The sequence below is a fragment of the Podarcis vaucheri genome (genome assembly GCF_965113315.1).
Source record: "Podarcis vaucheri genome assembly, chromosome: 4".
NCBI classification, from domain to species: domain Eukaryota; kingdom Metazoa; phylum Chordata; class Lepidosauria; order Squamata; family Lacertidae; genus Podarcis; species Podarcis vaucheri.
Window position 1 is genome coordinate 63,366,049 of NC_138762.1, and position 19,937 is coordinate 63,385,985.

Sequence of the window (19,937 nt, forward strand, 5' to 3'; positions counted from 1 at the left end):
TTCAACATGATATTTTATTTTCCCATTCTGCCACGCAAATAGATTTTAGAAACATAGAATTAACTAGCTATGCAATTCACCCACAGGCTTGGATACAAGGGCATCTTTCTGTGAGCAGAGAACCTCTTCTGCTCACAATAGGGCTATTTCTGGCATAGCCAGAGTACTGCATGTTTTTCTGTTGTGCAATTTCCGAGTGGTCCATGGGGAGAAAGGTGGGAAGCCACTGCTATAAAGGCATCATAGTCATTTCCTGCATTAATATTTTAAATGTATTATAAACGTTTGACCTACTACTTTTAATCATATAATGTCCTAAACTATAGTGTCATGGTTTTTATTTCCTTCTACAGAAGATTTGATAGATCAGTGGAGAAATGGAGGAATTTCCATCACGATATGAAAAACTTTAACCACTGGTTAACTGAGGCAGAACAAAATTTAGCTAAAATATGGATAGAGTCCGAGGATCCAGAAGTTTCCACAACCAAGCAATATATCAAGGTAGGGCTCACCTATAACATATTTTTACTTCAAGATTTTCCTATCTGTATGTGTATTTGTTGCAAATGGTTTCCCATAGGCTCTCATCTAGAGGGCAGATATTAACACCACTTTGAGGTATTTAACTTCATGTTTATACACTGGGGGATTATTGTAAACTGATATGATTTACAGCATAACCCTAACTTTATCTACTCAGAACTAAATCCTGTTGAATTCAGTGGGGTTTGTTCCTAGGTAAACGGGATTAGGATTGTAGACTTAATGATTCCTCAATTTGTATATGTAGTAGATAGGTAGCCGTGTTGGTCTGCCATAGTCAAAATAAAAAAATTCCTTCCAGTAGCACCTTAAAGACCAACTAAGTTAGTTCTTGGTATGAGCTTTCGTGTGCATGCACATGTGTATCTGAAGAAGTGTGCATGCACACGAAAGCTCATACCAAGAACTAACTTAGTTGGTCTTTAAGGTGCTACTGGAAGGAATTTTTTTATTTCAATTTGTATATGTTAAAATAATCTACTCAGAACTAAATCCTGTTGAATTCAGTGGGGTTTGTTCCTAGGTAAACGGGATTAGGATTGTAGACTTAATGATTCCTCAATTTGTATATGTTAAAATAATTAACAATAATAAAATTACTTGTTCACACAAGTAAAAAAGATACTGCAGTACAGCTAATCAACATTCGTTTCCTTCTTGTTTTGTGGGTCTTTATTTGACAATAGCTTTTAAAGCATCACTTACTTCTGACAATAAAAGAAAATACCTTTAAATTAGTGATGCCTGGCTTCTTACCCTTTCCTCCAAGGCATGTGCCAGCTAATCTGTCATCCCCAGGCCATTAATTTCGAGTCACAATATACTTTTAAGCAGCAGTTGTTTAGGATGCAACAATAGTGTACGCTGATCATAGCCATATTTACCTGGGTGGAGGCCCATTGAATTCAGTAAGACTTAGTACGAGTCAACATGATTAGGATCACAACCTTCATTGCAAATTGTGTGTTACTAATGCTATGTTATTCTGTTTGTTAAAGTTGGTAGCAGCACCATATATATATATATATATATATATATATATATATATATATAAGGGTGGATATTAAAATATATTCTAAAGAGTAACCCTAACCTCTTTCCCCTGATGTGCTAGTTTACTACTTGCATGGAACTTTGATCATAGAGGAGGAGAAATAAAAAAAAAAGATGACTGTCCAACCTGCAGTATGAAGCAGTATAGAATACAGAACAGAGGGGAAATTGGGACTGCTTTGCTTTTTCTGTATGGTTTATTTAGCCTTCCCCAGCAGGGATCAGTGGAGAATTTCCTGTTCTTACTACATCCCTTTCCTACTTTTCTTCATTTAGCATTAACAAACTATACTTCAGTATTTCTTTATCAGAATAAACATTGCGCCAAATATCCTTCTCATCTCACCCTACTCCCAGTGTTATATATTCTGCTTCCTTAAGCAGTACAGCTAATTCATTGAAGAATTATGTGTTGCCTGCGTGTAAGTCATCCATACTTATGTCATCATTAAATTTATTTTTAATTTGATGGATCTAATTTTAATGCAGCATGAAGGAATGAATTCTTCTGGGGCAACACAAGATGCAGTGTCCATAGCAGCATATTGCTTAGCTGTCTGTTTTGGTCAGTGAATCAGAATATGCTCACACATATTATATTCATAGTTGTCATTAGTCTTTATGTCACAGAAATGTGGTTGATATCTTTTTTTTAGTGATCAGGTGTTAGATTTATTAAAGAAAGTCAGCCTTCTCATCATGTTGATCTATTGGAATTTCCATCCTAATCTGTGAAATAGAAAGCTTAAGTCTATATACTATATTGTCTTCATAGTGTTTAAGCCTCTGACACCGATTGGCTGACTTGGGTTTGGTGGCAAGGGCTATTCAGGATGCTAAATAGTTTGCAGTCTAACTTATTTGAGAGGAAGCTGTTGGTTTGACTCAAACTAAAATGGAAAAGCACCTGAGGTTTTTGATCACCTAAGGCAGGCATGGCCAAACCTGGCCCTCCAGCTGTTTTGGGACTACAACTCCCCTCATCCCTAGCTAACAGGACCAGCGGTCAGGGATAATGGGAATTATAGTCCCAAAACAACTGGAGGGCCACATTTGGCCATGCCTGGCCTAAGGAGTAAAGGAAACTAAAAGAAGAGTGTAGCAAAGTTGACTATAGACTGTGGCAGCGGGGTAGCGTGGGTTGTCAGCACCCGGGACAAGGCAAGTAATTTGCGCCCCCTAACCCGGGGCAAGGCAAGTAATTTGCGCCCCCTAACCCCTAACCTGCCGCCGCTGCCAGCTTCTTCTTGCTGCTGCCTGGTCTGGTCTGGTGTGGTTCTCTCCCGCGCTCAGCGCTGCGCTGGGCGGCCGCTGCACTGTCCCTCCCCCAGATAGTCCCTCGCTCTCTCTCCACACCGCACGCCTGGCACCCACCCCCTCCACAGTGGGCGGCGACCCAGCGGCTCGGATCGGATTCGCACAACCAGCACTGCAGTGAGAGAGAGAGAGTGAGCCAGGTAGGGGCAGAGAGCTGCGAGTGCGAGCACCCCCCCCCCAGATGTTGTGGCCGGTGCGGCCGGCCCCCCCTGCACCCCCCACGCTACGCCACTGGACTGAGGGCCAAACTAGATGCACAATAAGCGGTTGGAGATCTGTGATGGATCTCCTGTCTTCCTCCCTCCCTCTCCCTCCTTAAGCAGCTATGAAGAATGTTTCAAATCAAAACCACAATGTTGCAGCATTTCCCCCATATAAATTCCTATCCTAAAGCATTTTGCTTCAGGTACCCAAAATGTTCCCTAAGCAAACAAATAACACCACAAAGAGCAATTTACATTGGTTAACCCCTCCCCCCCAATTTTGGTATCTCTGAGAACCAAAATTCTCAGATGAAAAGTTACAAAATGGCCAGTTCTGGTTGCAGTATCAACAGTATTGTTAAAAGGGTATTAGAATAGAATGTTACTGCTTTATTTGGCCACCCCATTTCACTTTGAATAATGTGTTTTGGTTACCATATTTTATGGAGAATATAAACCAGTTACTTAGCATTCAGAGTAAAGCTCCCCATGTTTAATCTTAAACTAAAAGTCTAAAGCTAAGTTCATCCCAAATTATTCCCTGCTTAGTTTTCATACTCTGCATTCAATGATGTATAATTTATTTTGTACAACTGTGTATGTAGCTACTGTACTTGTCAGGAGTGATCCTTCACATCTGTGAGAGATAAAGCTTTTCAGTTTCATGCTGTTTTGCAGTTGCTGCACACGCGAATCAAGTAAATAATAATGTTCAATTTTATATGCTCTGTAACTCAGACATGGTCAAATGAGGCCTTCATCCTCTGAAGTGTTTCCCAGTTGGTTTCAGTAGAGATATCAAACTTAGTGGACAAAATATAAACCATTTTAATGCATTTCAACAGGAACTCTCGGGTGTTCTCATTATGTAGTTGGATGTGTTTTGATGGCTGAATGGCTGTCACCTCCAAAAACAAAAGGTTGTTTAAAAATATACAGCAGTGTTTTCATCACCTTTTAAATTTTTAGAGGGCATCATTATTAAAGTTTCATGTTTTTCTCTGCATCAGTAAAGGGTAGAGAGTTTGCATTCAGTTGATTAGCTTACAGGACAGGGAAGAACATATATTTGACAACTTTGTTGTACTGCAATGTTCCAAGTATTTCATCAGCCATCCTGACTATGATTAGCATGAATGAGCACATGTGTAGGCACTCAGATAAATGATCTTGGCTGCTTTACTCTTCCCTGGTTGTTCAACTGCAGTGCTGATCAAGGCAATGGTTTGACTTTGGATGATGTTCAAACTGGGACTCTTTGTTTAACTTTCGGCAGGTAAACCATGAGCTGCAACTAACATTTGTCCTGTGGTTTACAACTCAGTGAGTACTAAATCATGGACCTGGGTTCAGACAACATAGCTAAGCCAAATAATGGCTTCCCTCAGCACAGTAGCACAGCAACAAAGCAGCTGTAGGGAGGGAGGAGAGAAAGAGGAAGCCCCATTGTATGAGCAGAAAACACTGCTTGTGTTGAATATAACCCAAAGTACACTTTATTTAGAACTTTTTTTTCTTATGCACAGATTTATGGAGGTCTATTCTATCTGTTAACCCATACAATTAATTAGGATTTATCTAACCAGATAACAACACTAATAAGAATAGATATAGTATCATGCCCACTTTAAATTAACGTCTCATCTCCTTAGATTTGATTGGGTTCCCATATGAACCATATAGCTGTAATTACAGTACAACCAATACTGTACTTGGGTCCCAAATGTTCCCTTCCCCTGTGATAAGGAACACTCCTCCATCAGAGAAAACTGCTTCCCTTGGAGGAAGTTCCCTTTGGATTCGATTCATTCTTTACAAAGGAGAACATTATATAATAATATTGTTCCATTCTCTGGGTGATACAGTTAGGGGATATTTTAACCTCATGTGGAAAAAAAAACAACTAAGACTTTACTAGTGAAATATTGAGCTATCACTTGCAATCTCCCAGTGGAAATACAGCACTTTAATGACTAAAAACGAGCACAGAAGTAATCAGCTGTGATATTTCTCTAGGCAGCCAACCAAGAGGCACTTTGGAAAAATGTGGGTCAGTAAGAAGATAACTAACTAAATCTGGTATCAAATAAGAATCCCCAAGTCTAAATCACAATAATTGCAGTGAGGGGAATAGAAAAGGCAGCCAAATAAATGTAGCTGTAGTTAAATGTGATACCTGATATCAAGAACTGACACCTACTCCAGTAAGAAATATTAATATCTACAGCCTGAATCCTTATTTTAATTTCCTCTTAATATGCCTGTTTTGTTTTTGTTGTATGTGTGTGTGTGTGTTTTTTAAAAAAACAACTACATGCATATAAAAAGAAGATAATGATGCTTATCAAGAAAAAATAGGCAACACATTTCAGGATTGTTCAAATGGCTAACATTTTAAAGAGGCGATGGCATAAGAGGCTCACTGAATGTGTGAGAGAGAAAGAGAGAGAAGTGGCAGACCATTATTGCGATGCACGTAGGCTCAGCTATCTGCCTGCTCGCTATGCAAAAATTTACTTATCTGCGCATAAAGAATTATGCCCATACCTCACAATCAACACCACAGATTCAGATATCCAGACATTGGGATTTTGTCCACTTCCTTATTCCCTTGCTTGTTTCTGCTTGGCTGATCGGAGGCAGCCATTTGGGGGCAGAAACTATGCAGGGAGGGGCAACTAAGAGATCAGGCAAATCAGTTTTCCCCTTTTCCTTTCTTTTGCCGATTGGGCAGCCATTTCAGGAAGAAATCTCTGAAAGATTGGAGCGAGAAATTGGAAAAACCCTGGATTAGAAATATTTACATAGGAAATAATGGAAATGGTGGACTCGTTATGTAAACGCTTGCCTAACTAATGATTTCCATGGAATGCATTGTGTTCTGTAAGCCAGACCTGCGTGTAATTATGACAATTGAAGTGAAAACCATTTGCTTACCTGTAACTGATATTTTTGAACATCATTAATTGCATTAGCCCTTGCAATTCTGTGAAAAATAAAACAAAAAAGCAGTAGCTTTTGTAAGAAAGCAAGGAGACAAAGTAGAACCATCACTTGGGGCAAAGTGTTAAATAATCCACACACCATGATTCTAGTCCTCACCCCAGCAGTTAACAAAATAATAATCACACCAATGACTCTTACACATCTAGTTTCACCCTGTGCAATCAAACGTGCAAATGCTGTGCATCTGTACAGAGGAAACTCCAATAGCATTTTAGAGTTCTGGTCCATGGCTGGTGAATGATGGGAGTTGTATTCCAAAAGCAAATTATAATGTTTGAATAGATTTTGTAGTTTTCAAAAAGGAAAAAGGTACTCAGAGCTCCTCCAACATGACCATTAAGGTTATCACTAGCAGTCCCAGCTAGTTCAACCAGTTCTTACAATTGACAGCTCTCTTACAAGCCAGAATGACATGCTGCAAAGAAACTATTATGAAGACTTATTTTGTGCTCTTTTTCTGGTTATGTATAAGCCACCTTTCCTTGCAGTAGCCACACATCTATGTTTTCACGGTAGGGTGGTCACGCATATGACACCAAGACATATTGGTTCTTTATATGTAAGACAGACATGGACAGGACAGTATTTTAATTATATTAGCCTTTAAATAGAACACTGCCCCTTCAATAGAGCTGCCCTCTGTCAAATAGAACATATGACCTCCGTATTTCATAGCCATTATCAATGCAGCTGATCTACTGTATAGGATTTTGAAACTTTGGGCAAACTAACTCACACACGTTTCTGGAGTTCCTGAACTTGTCAGCTCCTGTTTGCCCAGCCTGTTTCATCTGAAGTTTCTGAAACCTTGATGGAGTTTCCTTCAAAAACACAATTTAAAATCTAAACCATAGCAACTATTTCTGTTTGACGTTGTGACTTTGAACGTGAACCAGTCACACTCTTTAGAGACGACTGATTTCAGAGACAGAGCTAAACAGAGCTAAACATACTTAAATGGGTCTCACTGACATCAATAGGATTAAAAGTACTTTGCTTTCACTGGATCATGCCCCAAATGTGTATTAAGAGTAATATTAGTAGAAGTCCTAATTTAATGACTCTGTAAACAAGACTCAGGATAAAATTAAGCGCTTGCTGCTTACTGCTAATTATGAATTTAATCAATGGACTTCCAGTTACAATGCAAAAGTATTCATTTGTTTCTCTTAGGAATATGATGGTGCTTAATTGAAAGCTGAACAACATCTGCTTCAATGTTCTTTTGTTTGTGTGCTAAAAGTTTAAATTGACTTTTAGGAACAAGCCAATGTTGGTTTTTCCAGTGAGACTTGAGACAAAATGGATTTTTAATTCCAAGACAGCATATTGCGATTAAATATCCCTATGAGGTTCATATTTCTGTTTTCGTAGCAGAAAGTGAACTCTGATCTGTTTATGGCTCCTGAGAGAACACTATTCCAGCATAATTCTCACGTATGAGTATAACACTTTTAAAATATCATTTATAAATCATTTGTTAGGAAAGTTTTTCACAGCTGGATTCTGAAACAAAGGCCTTACAAAACACAGAGCTTACTTTCACTTAGCAGAAGTAATTCTTAAAGGATGCTGTGATAGGCAGTTAAAATGGCCAGAAATTAGACTCAAGCCACAGTCGGTTCCAGACCTGGAGACTGATGATGGATTGGTTTAATATAGTATACAGTAGAAACAATCCAGCCATGGTTTAACCTTTTAAAAACCCATTGAATTCAGTGGGAAAGTTGAATATCTGCCTTAACTTAATATCAACATCAATGAAACAAGTGTTTTACTTAAGAACATAAAAACGTGAGAAGAGCCCTACTGGTTCAGACCAAAGACCCATATTGTCCAGCATCCTATTCTCACAGTGGCCAACCAAATGCCAATGAGAAGTCTGCAAGCAGGACCTGAGTACAATAACACTCTTTTTGCTTTTGCTTTCCAGCAACTGATATTCAGAGGTTTACTGCCTCTGACACTGGTAGTAGAGTATAGCCATCATCACTGATAGCTGAACTGTATCAGTGCAGTGGTACCTCAGTTTAAGTACTTAATTCGTTCCGGAGGTCTGTACTTAACCTGTTCTTAACATAAAGCACCACTTTAGCTAATGGGGCCTCCTGCTGCCACTGCGCCACCGGAGCACAATTTCTGTTCTCATCCTGAAGCAAAGTTCTTAACCTGAAGCACTATTTCTGGGTTAGCGGAGTCTGTAACCTGAAGCACATGTAACCCGAGGTACCACTGTATTGTATGTGTGAACAATGAGCTGTCCAGTCATTGCCCACCCTTTCCCAAGCATCCTCTACTCACAACCATTCTTCAGTTGTGAAAGGGACAGCAAGCAGCTGAATTAATTGAGTGAACCAGTCAGGTTCCTGCTCACGTCTGCTTGGACAAAGGCCACTATTTTGAATGGTTTGTGCACACACAGAACTCACTGCCTGGTGTTAATGAACAATCAGAGGGAAACTGGTGCAGAGACAACTCCCTAGATTTCCACTTTAGTGAGCCCCCTGTCATCATCTGGCATGTGGTTCAGTTACCCCAAATACTAGCAAGGCCCATCAAAATGGAACGTTACTGAAACAGGAGGTAGAATGTGTATTATGCCTTGATTAAAATTGGTAAGGTTGCTGAGAGTCACATAAAATTGCTTAGTCACTCCTGTCCCAGTCAATTTAGCTTTTTAATATAAATTAGTAATGTAGAAAATAAAAGGTAAAGATCACTTGAATATAGCTCCATTATCCATTCTATTAAATTCTGCACCTGGCTTTACCAAGTTTTGGTGAGACTTTTATTACTCTCTTAAGACATTGTCTGTGAGTATTTCTGGGTCTAGCCTAATGCTTTGGAATCAGAAAGCTGTCGTGGATATGAATATTTCTTACCTGCTACTCTGGGTGGCTGCACTCATTTCTTGGAAGCTAGGATCTAGCCACTGATGTCTTTGTAACGTTGATGACTGAGTCTTGCAATGCACTGTGACCACTGTTGATGGTGAGCTGAAAGCTTAATATGGTACTGAATGGCACTCATAAGGATAGGGAGTCTGAAACCTACTACTGGCTTCGCAGCAGTTGACAATACTTTCAAGTAGTGTAAACCAGAGATTGAAGTCTGTGTCTCAAGTCTGTTTGTTTTTAAATTAATTTATATGAGCTATTTTGGGAGACAAACTTTGTCTTAAAAGTGGGATAAAAATAAACAATGACAACAAAATAAGAACAGAGCAGGGGCTTTTTGTCAGTTACTCAAGGCTTGACAAGCAAACCGCAATATTAAGGTACAAATGCACCTTGTTTTAATAGCCCTCAGAAAGCAATATAATGCTTATCTCTCTCAATAAGGCTAGTCTCTGTGTGGTTTTATGAGCTATAACTGCTAGAAATTTATAGATGCTAGAAGTGTTTGTTGGGATAGCGGTATTTTTACTATTGAAAACAATATGGGTTTTTGTTTAGGACTTAAAGCTACTTTCAGCCAGAGAGGTTAAGAAGCGTAAGTCATTGTACCATATTCCTAAATAAAGAAAATACGTAGATATCTCAAAAATGTTCATTAGGCCTCTTTCTCTTTCCTTGCATTCCCCTTCCTGAGCCTTATATATCAGCACTGGATTAGTTTGTCCTAATTTTAAAGCAGAAAGAAAAAGACAGATCAAATGAATGGATCATTTCTTTTAAAAAATCATTAATCCCATGCTTTCATTACTCTCTTTTAGTGTGAACTGATTTTACAGCTCTAAGTATTTTTAAAATGCCAATTGTGAAGTCATGGTTAAAGATGCAGTAAAACTTCATCTAGTTTTTCAGTCTATTTAAAGCTCTAACACAACAGCTTTTAAGTGCCATTTCTTGAGATGTTTATTTATTTCTCCTCCCCACCTCCTAAACAACTTTTAAAGTCATGGTACTGTGACATTAACGTTAACTACACTTCCATGTGTCTGTTGTAGCTATGTTTCTTAAGCAGTTGTCGTGTGTATATAGCACTAAGGCACGGTTGTGGCTTCTGTCTCCATTCTTATGAAGAGGGGGAAAAATGTCTATACACAGGAGCAATCCCTACTCTGGGTGCCAAGTATTCCCCTCATATAAGAGAATGGGGAGACATGCTGATTTATGTATCCATTTGATATTCCTTTAAGACAGAGGGACTAGTAGTACACATGGAAAGGATCTAGGGGTCTTGGTGGACCACAAACTTAACATGAGTCAACAGTGTGATGCAGCAGCAAAAAAAGCTAATGCTGTTCTAGGCTGTATCAACAGAAGTATAGTGTCCAAATCAAGGGAAGTAATAGTACCACTCTGTTCTGCCTTGATCAGACCACACCTGGAATGCTGTGTCCAGTTCTAGGCACCACAATTTAAGAAGGATGTTGGCAAGCTGGAACGTGTACATAGGAGGGCAACCAAGATGATCAAGGGTCTGGAAACGAAGCCTGATGATGAATGGTTGAAGGAGCTGGGTATGTTTAGCTTGGAAAAGAGAAGACTGGGAGGAGATATGATAGCCATCTTCAAATATATGAAGGGCTTTCACAAGGAAGATAGAGCAAGCTTGTTTTCTCCTGCTCTGGAGGGTAGGACTCAAACCAAAAGCTTCAAGTTACAAGAAAGGAGATTCTGACTAAGCATCAGGAAGAACTTTCTGATGGTAAGAGCTATTCAACAGTGGAACAGGCCCCCTTGGAAGATGGTGGACTCTCCTTCATGGGAGGTTTTTAAGCAGCGGTTGGTTGGCCATCTGTCATGGATGCTTTAGCTGAGATTCATGCATTGCAGGGTGTTGGGTTAGAAGATCCTTCAGGTTCCTTCCAACTCTACAATTCTGTGATAGGGATTGGGGAAGCTGCAGGATGTTGCTGGACTACAGCACCCATTATTCCTAATCATTGGTTTTGCTGGATGGCACTGATGGGAGTTGGCATCCAACAATATCGGGAGGGCAACAACTTTGTGAAGGTAAACTGTTCATCTTCCAATTTAGCAGATGGGTAGTTGAAGCTGAGAACCAAGATTAAAGGGAGATTGTAGAAATTGCATTAAGTGTTTTGATCTACACCAGGCACCCCCAAACTCGGCCCTCCAGCTGTTTTGGGACTACAACTCCCACCTCCCTAGCTAACAGAACCCAGTGGTCAGGGATGATGGGAACTGTAGTCTCAAAACAGCTGGAGGGCTAAATTTGGGGATACCACACAGACCTCATTGGTGCCAAGATAGGCTCTGGGAAGACACACCTAGGAAGACTGAATGGGCAGTAAGTGAGCACTGGACTGTTATCTCTGTTCCTGCAACCTACTTCTCATTTCTTCTTTGTTGAATTAGAAAGAGATTACATTGGCCTTGTTAAGAGTATGGTATTAGCACCTTACAACATAAGCAGAAACTTCAAATGAATAATGAGCGCTGCAGCTATTAATTTATCCTTGCCGGCTACTGTGCCATTTCTTTGTGCCAATGTATATACCATTTTTTGAAGGAAAGTTGCTATGTGACCCTCACAGCAATATACCTCCTTTGATGTTTTCTCCTACTTCTAAGCTTCTTAAAAACATTATTACACATAACAAAGGAAGTCAATCAGATTCACACTTGTGGAAAGAAGAAAGATACTGTTGGATAATTGCTAACTATATATTCTTTTTTCACTATGTGAAATATTCTAACTATGCCATGAAATACAATCTTCCGAAGTACCAGTTTGTGCTGAAAAATGTAACATTTGAAAATGCTGCTGATTTGAAGCCAATCATGCTCCTTTCACTGTGTTTAACAGAGAAAAAGCTCCTGTCTTTTGTAGCCATTCTGTTAAACCTGCTTTGTAGCACTACGTCTGCCAGTAGTGGGGGCTAAATTCTCTAAGATATACAATGCTCTGTTAAATTGTGTGTGGTTTTTTTTTATATAACATCAAACTGTGTCTCTGGGGCACGTGGAACACTATTAATACTACAGGACCAAAATTACAAAAATAAGGTATGCTTACATTTACTGTTTGCAAAGAAAAACTATTCAATGTGTTTCAAAATGGTGTTTTTCTTTTCAATTTCCACAGATGTGGTTTATAAGCCTGTCTTTTTCCTGTTTTTATTGTTATTTTCCTCTCTCTCTCTCTCTCTCTCTCTCTCTGTGTGTGTGTGTGTGTGTGTGTAATGACATAATGATTCAGGATTTTTGCATGCATACATATGTTTGTACCAATACACATGCTAAATAATAAAGAGCTGTACAGTATAGGGCAGGGGTCAGCAATATTTTCAGCCGTGGGCCGGACTAAATTTTTTCGGGAGAAATGAACAAATTCCTATGCCCCACAAATAACCCAGAGATGCATTTTTTTAAAAAGCACACATTTTACTCATGTAAAAACACGCTGATTCCCGGACTGTCTGTGGGCTGGATTGAAAAGGCGATTGGGCCGCATCTGGCCCATGGGCCTTAGGTTGCCTACTCCTGGTGTAGGGGGAAAGAATGGAGACATACTGTAGATACCAATGGGGATTTACAACTTTATGAATGGAATATGACTACTTATAGCCTGTTTACAATGGCCTAGTAAAGAAGTATCTCCACTTGAATTTTACAGCATTTACAAATTGAAATATATCTCCTTGATGCCACCATGGCCTCTTGTAGCAAGAGCAGGAACTATTAGAAACCTGGAGAAACTTAAATTTATATTTTGCTGCTGTCACAGACAGCAGCCTGGTGATGAAGCCTCTTCCCTTGGACCTCAGCATCTATTTTGGGGTCCCAGGAATATACTTCCCCAAACCCACCAAAACAGCAAGTTACCACTAGTAGTTGCCCCCAAAGTAGCAACACCAAAATACAAACTGAGCTGTTCCTGAAGCTATTCCTGCTTTCTTTCCCATCCACAGCCCCTATGTTTGTCATGTCAACAACCCATAGGGTCCTTAATATATTACTTCTGGCTGCTATGTTGATAAATGGTAGCTCATCCAGGACAAGATAGCAGACTCTCTCAACCCTAAGCAGAGAGTAGTAGTGCCCAGTGTCTCAGTTATGTCTGACATGTTTCTCTAATGAGGTAGCATCATAGATTGACTGCATCGGGAGGGTCAGGGGATGATTGACATGGTCTATCAAGGTTCAACTGCAGGTACCCTGTTTATCTGTCAGCCAAGTTAAAGCATATGTATCTCATTTTCGGTGTGCAAGACAGGTTAAGATGGTAAATCACCCATTCTGCTGCTTAACTTTCTCCTTTCCAAAGCTGAGAAAAGTGACTTCAAGCATACTACTAGGGGAATTAAAATACCCAATCCTTGTGCTCCTTTGATCAGTAGAAAATATAAAATGAAGGGCCAGGGACCCTAGAATATTGTAAATGTCAGCAATGGTGGGTCGTGCAGGGAACCCAGCATTTGCTCTATCCTGCACAGTGCTGATCTTGCAGATTTTTAAAAGTCTTGCAAAACCAGGTCATCTAGTCCTGCAGCCTTTCTGTATGAGATCTAATCAAAGCCACCTTTCCCTTGACCGCCAGAAATTTCTCTCTTTCCTACAGACTAGGAATGTACAACTACACAAGGATCTATGGTAAAATCCACACCATACATTTGAAGCACATTCAACCCACATTTAAAGCACATGACTTCTCCCAAAGAATCACACGAACTGTATTTTCTCCCTCCTTGAGCTACACTCTCAACAAACTTCAGTGCTATATGTGTTTTTAATGTATAGTCTGGATATGACCCATTTCTAGCTTTTTCTGAAACGATTTAAACTGTCACATGCAAAGTCTGCAGCTTCTGGGAATATGGCATGTTATATTTTTGTTGTGTTCCATGTGATCCAGCACTTTCCAAAACATTTTACACTTTTGCAATATGTATAACTTTAATGCCTCCAGGGGTGTCTCAGGGATTCATTAGTTAATGTCTCTACAATGCTTTGAAAATGTTCTTTGGCGCATTAGACTTTAGTGTTATAGTTAATACATTTGCATCTGAAGTGTGTCACATTTTGGGCATTGATATGCTAATGTTCACGTTTTTTTCACCCTGAAAGTATTTAATAAATTTTTGATAAAGTTCTAATGAGGGTACAACTGGGTTCACTACATGCACAGATCGTAAAACCCCTCTGAGAAATGTTGCTAATCTTGCTGCTACTCTTATTATTTTCTTCCTTTCCTCCTTTATTCTTTCCCTCCCTCCCTCCGTTGGAAGTCCTCTGATGCTTTTCCTTAGCAGGAATTTCCATGTCTATGTCGGGGATACTTTCCATGAAAATCAGTGGCAGCTCTTCTGTTCACAAGAGTTAGTATGGCTTGTAGAGCCAGTGCTGCAGCACTGTGTATTTGGCTGATTGGATGTGTTTGCATGGAGAGGATTAGAGCTGACTGTAAGAGTTCATTGGGCTAATTGGATCTAGCTCCGAGGAGACAGTTCAGATGAATCCCATCAGAATTCCAGGTGTTGAGGAAGAACTAAGAAGTTAAAAGGCTAGTCCCGGAGTGAGTGAGTGGCTGAGAAATGATCTGAGTGGACAGCAATATGCTTTTTGTGAATAGCAGTTGGAAGAGAGGTGCTGACTTATAGCACCGTTTTGCTGATGGTTTAAACCAACCTCCCCCAACCTAGCTCCTCCAGATGTTTTGGAATATAACTCCTATCAGTTCCAGTCTGCATGGTAGTGCTAGCCAGAACTTTTGGGAGCTGCCAGCCAAAACATCTGGAGGACACTACGCCAGGGAAGGCCGATTGAAACAGTTGCATTTAACAGTTAAAATAGCAGATCCAGTCCTTCGCTTTTCTAGGGAATAAAAACAATGATGATACATAAATGAAATAATCATAATTTATCCAGCCTCTGAAATAATAAAGTACACCCTTTTCTGGCCCAGACTCAACATTTACAGTCTTAGACAGCCTCGCCCGTCATGGTAACCTCCAGATGTTTAGAACTATGTATTCTTCAACCCTGATCATTGCTAAACCAATGCTCTTCAGCCTAACCATGCTAGCTGGGGCTAATTAGAGCTGTAATCCAAAATATCTGGAGGGCACCTAATTGAAGAAGGCTGAACTAAGAAATAGCAATATAGTCTCTAGGCAGACAACTAAAACAAGGGAAGAATCAACATGTGTAGGAATAGGCCCAGGCCAAATGTCATACTAGGCAACATGGGATGTTATGTGCAGAGGCTATGTAGTTACCAACTATAGACATCTAGGCTCTGATGGGTCGTCCAAAAACTCTGGACAAATAAAGCACTGATAGACCATACATACATAGAGTGCAGGTCCACATGGAATCTGTGCAGAACAGGTTATCAGTACATTCCCACTCTTCTTACTGTACCCCCACGTCATTTTAGTCGTCTGCATAGGGATTCTAAGAAAGAGAGAGGAAGGAAAGAAGAACAGAGGAAACGTAATAAAATTCAGTTTAAGCTAATTGAAATAAATAAATGTTAACATATTTCTTACATTCTGCAAGGGATTGAACAGGCCACAGCTCACCAAGCAAAGTATTCAGATAGGGCCTATGGCGGAGCATATGCCCGCGCTCCGGAGGGGGGCAAGATGCTGAGGGTGCCCTCCCAGGCGTGGAATAGCAGTTCGGGTGCATGAAGCAGCATGCGCGCCCTGTAGCCGGGGCGGAGTGAGCTGCCTATGGTGGACATTCGGCGCGCCACCCACCCACGACTGCCAAATGTTACTCCCCTCGGTGAAGACACCCGGGGCGCTCTGCCTCCACCACACCCCCTTACTCCCCCCTGGATAGGGCAACCATACAACATGCATGCAAAAAAGCAGACATTTGTGCTTTAAAAGATGTAAAAGAACCTGAGAAATGAAGAGTCATGTATCCCTCACACTTCCTGTAGTATGTCCTACTCCCTTCCACCACTGGCCAAATTCACTATCTAGCATTGGCTGGGGGCAAATGTAATTAGAGTAGAGTAGATTGCTGCATATCCAAATTGAGCATTAAGAGCTGTACTCTTAGAGGTTGGTTAAGGACAACCATCAGTGGCCTAAATCGTCCTTGATCTCTTACTATACTCCTCCCAGTCTTCTACCCATAGATGCCAGGACAATGGGGGTGGGGGGCGGGTGACGTCGTTTGTGACATCCCAGTGTCAGGAGGAGCCAGGGATGGAGGTAAACATGGCGGCAGTGAGGCTTGAAGCTGCACCATGTTCAGCTCTGTGCTTGGCTTCCTCCGCCCCCTAATTTTTTTGAGACATAGGGGGGCTAGACCCTTCCCCCAAAATATTGAGTTGGCACCCCTGCTTTCACCCAGCAGCCGCATTCAAATCCCTGTCATCTATGTGCCAAGTATTATGACTGTGGCTTGTTTTGTTTTGTTTTTTAAAGTTGTGGTTTCATTTTATCCATTTGCCACAAGTCTCTAGGTATGCAGCTACAGGCACAAGTGTATGTTGGACAGATGGAATCAAATAATCTCTCTGGGTCTCTGCTACCAATCCTAACACACTTTCACACAGGCTTCATTATTTGCACTTAGAGTCTTTCAGCTAACATGACCAATGACCACTTCAGAAGCACTCTAGCTATGTTTTTAATCTACCAAATTAAGCATCAGTACTTTGTCTACTTTACATTTTGCCCATTCATTCATATGCCCATTTCTAATATTAGTGTCGTGTCTTCATAAAATTCATGGATTCATTTTCATAATTAAACTGTATTTTTATAGAAAAATAATCCTTTAGTATGAGATTAAGAGGAACTTGATTTTCTTTCTTAATTAACAATTTTGATGGTAGAATTTAATACAGTGCAAAGAGATAAGATATATGTTGCAGCTTAAATATACCCTTTAAATATACCCATTGAAGTTGATCACGTTATTACTATTGGAGTGAATTAATGAATGAATAAATCAGTAAAATAATACATAATCAAAATGAATGTTCAACATCGAAGACCAGTGTGATGAAATAAAAATCTAAATAGAATATGCATTTATTTGAAGTTGAATGATTTCACCCTTCTAAATAAGGCAAGTTCATTTCCACAGATTCTTTTTTAATCAGAAACTGATTTTCAGTGCTATACATTGTCTTTATATTAAACATTATGTGATGCTCTATAGTTCCTTACATTGAATCAAAATTAATTTAGAACTATATGATGCATGGGGTGCTTGACTGAGTTTTAAAAGTCTCTCTGAGTGTGTGTGTACTTTCTCAGTTTATTGGCTGTGATCACCAGCACAGCAGCACAAAACTTGGCATAGAACATTTGTAGCAAAATAATACCACCGACAACATAAGAAAGTTTCATGGGTGCACTTAGGATGGTCTACCTATCCTACTCCAATGTTTTGCATGTATTTGCATGAAAGAGGGGGCACGGAAGAGCCAGGATAGCAGGCAACAACATTAAGTGTACTGATTCATTAATTCATCTCCCACCATGTTTAAGAATTCCCCAAGATTATAAAAATTCTTATACCCCTCAGAATTCCGGGAGATATTTTACCATTAACGGGATATTCCTTTGACTCAAATTGCTTTAGCTGAAATGTACTTAGAATCGCTTTAGATTTAGCTGATAAATCCCTGCCTGCATCAACCAGACCAGAGCTCACCCTTGCCACCTTGCTCTGCTACAACTACAAAACATATGCATTACCCAGAAAAATTAATAGGAAGGCCCATAGGTAAAAACCCAAAAGCAATAAACCCATTGAACATGTGTGTGCACGCACTCCCACACATACAAGCGCAAGACAACGCCATCCTTCTTCCTGCCTATGTAACACACTGGCGTGGTTGAGCAAAGCCATTGATGCTCACAAGACTATCAAATGTGAGAGGAAGGGGACAGGGGAAAGATAGTGAGTAGGAAGTACACAGAATAAAAGGCCAACTTGGCAAATCCCCAGGCTATTATAAACCACAGTCTAGCAGTAGTGCAAATTCAGATGCAGGAGCAGCAGCCCTTTGCAAATGTCAAGAGCTCTAACGGAACCCCTTGCAAGGACTCAGAAAAAATATAGTTAAATTTCTCTTGAATACCAAAACTATTTACTAACACTTTTTAATTATTGTTATTCCTCTGCGTTTCTCCCACACCTGCGCATGCTAACACTTCCTCCTCATTCAATAGTTGCAGGTGGAATGAGAAATTCCTACGCTGATTTCAAATAAACAATGCAGTGAATAAAGCAGTCATACAATTTCCCACCTTCCTACTGACCTGAGGAAAATAATCACAAGGTTAGCATCCAAATTGTAGCTGTCCACACTCCTACCCATCACTGCTGGGCTGTACTATATTTTTAGTCTAGAGAAACTTAGCGGAGCTCCATGGTGCTATATTTATTATCTCAGTTATTTAGCTTTTAACTCTATAAAGCCAGAAGAGAAAAAAGAGAAGGCTGTAGTTACCGTAATGCTTTGTTATGTTTCTCAAATAACAGAATATGTTCATGCCACCTTTCATACAAATCCCAAGGTGGTTTACAAAAGTATGAACTCAATTTAAGAAAACAATACATTAAAACAAGTTAAGTAAAAGTGCACCCCAAATAAATAGACTACAGTAACCATAATAGTTGGGTGATCTCTCGAGGTTGGAAATTGTGATCTGCAAAAGCTTGCATGAAATAATACATTTTCAGGAGTCCGAAAACACTCAGCGAAGTTGGTGCCTTCCAGCTGCATATTCCTGCATTGCAGGGGGTTGGACTACATGATCCTCAGGGTCATTCCAACTCTATGATTCTATGATCTCTTATTTCATATCAGCAGCTGTAATATGGAAAAACAGATCTGTGTTACAGTAGAAGATGTGTGAATGGCAAGCCTACCCACAAATGAAGCATGGGGTACATAACCGCCCAGTTATTTTCAAGCTGAAATTTACTAAAAAAATAAATTGGTGGTGGTGCCACAATCAAAACAGCCACCAGTCTAGAAATGCAGAAGTATATATATGCAAAACTGTTAGAAGTAGAAAAGGGCAACACAAATCATGAGGGGGCAGGATCATATTTGCTATGAAAAAAGCTAAAGCCTTTGGAGGAAAGCTGGCTGTGGGGGGGGGGGAAAGAGTTTTAAAATGATGTATGATATGAATAAAGTGTTTAGATAGTTTTTATTCCCTTTATCACATTACAAGTACTGGAGATCACCTATAAAATGTATCTGTAGTAGATTCAGGACAGACTTAAGAAAGTATTTGTTTGCACATTGTATAATTGATTTTAAATTTATGGAGGATATGTCTTTCTCTAGCTGTTACTTACAATGGCTATTTGGACCCATCTGGTTCAGAGGCAACGTGTTTCTGAATACCACTTGCTAGGTAGCAACAATATGAATTGGTTATTTCCTTCAATCCCTTCTTTTGGGCTTCCCAAAGGCTTCACATTTGTGCTGCAAAACACAATCCAATAGGATAAGAAATGATGCTTGACACAACTTCGATTTTACGTCTTCTGAGAATATGCAATAGAAACTCCTTTGTCACAAAAGTCATAGATGAATCATTGAATTATGGCAAGTGGGGTAAAGGTCTGTTTATCTATTATGACTTTCATTCTGTAAGTACTTTACCCCAGTATATGTTGACGTGGTAACCAACACCTTAAAGATCTGAACTGCAGGTTCCTGCTGTCATTTATATATTATATTCTCTTAGGTCTGCGCAGACTACATGAGAATGAGTATATGTCTTAAACTTGTATCTTGCCTTCACCTAATTTAAGGTAGAGAAAATTATCTGTCTCTCACACAGATTTTAAATAAGATAAAATGCAGCATGTGCCCCTGCAGAACATGGCATGCCCTGTTAACTAT

At 39.8% G+C, this 19,937-nt stretch overlaps 1 protein-coding gene across 11 annotated transcripts in view; it reads left to right on the plus strand.

Moving 5' to 3' along the window:
* The window catches only part of DMD (dystrophin), a 1,048,023-nt gene that overhangs the window by 555,071 nt on the left and 473,015 nt on the right, over positions 1-19,937 (plus strand). For all 11 annotated transcript variants that reach the window (XM_082219922.1, XM_082219929.1, XM_082219924.1 and 8 more), the window contains one exon: positions 354-504. In XM_082219922.1, coding sequence (XP_082076048.1) covers positions 354-504 — 151 coding nt within the window. The remainder of the gene's footprint in view (positions 1-353; positions 505-19,937) is intronic.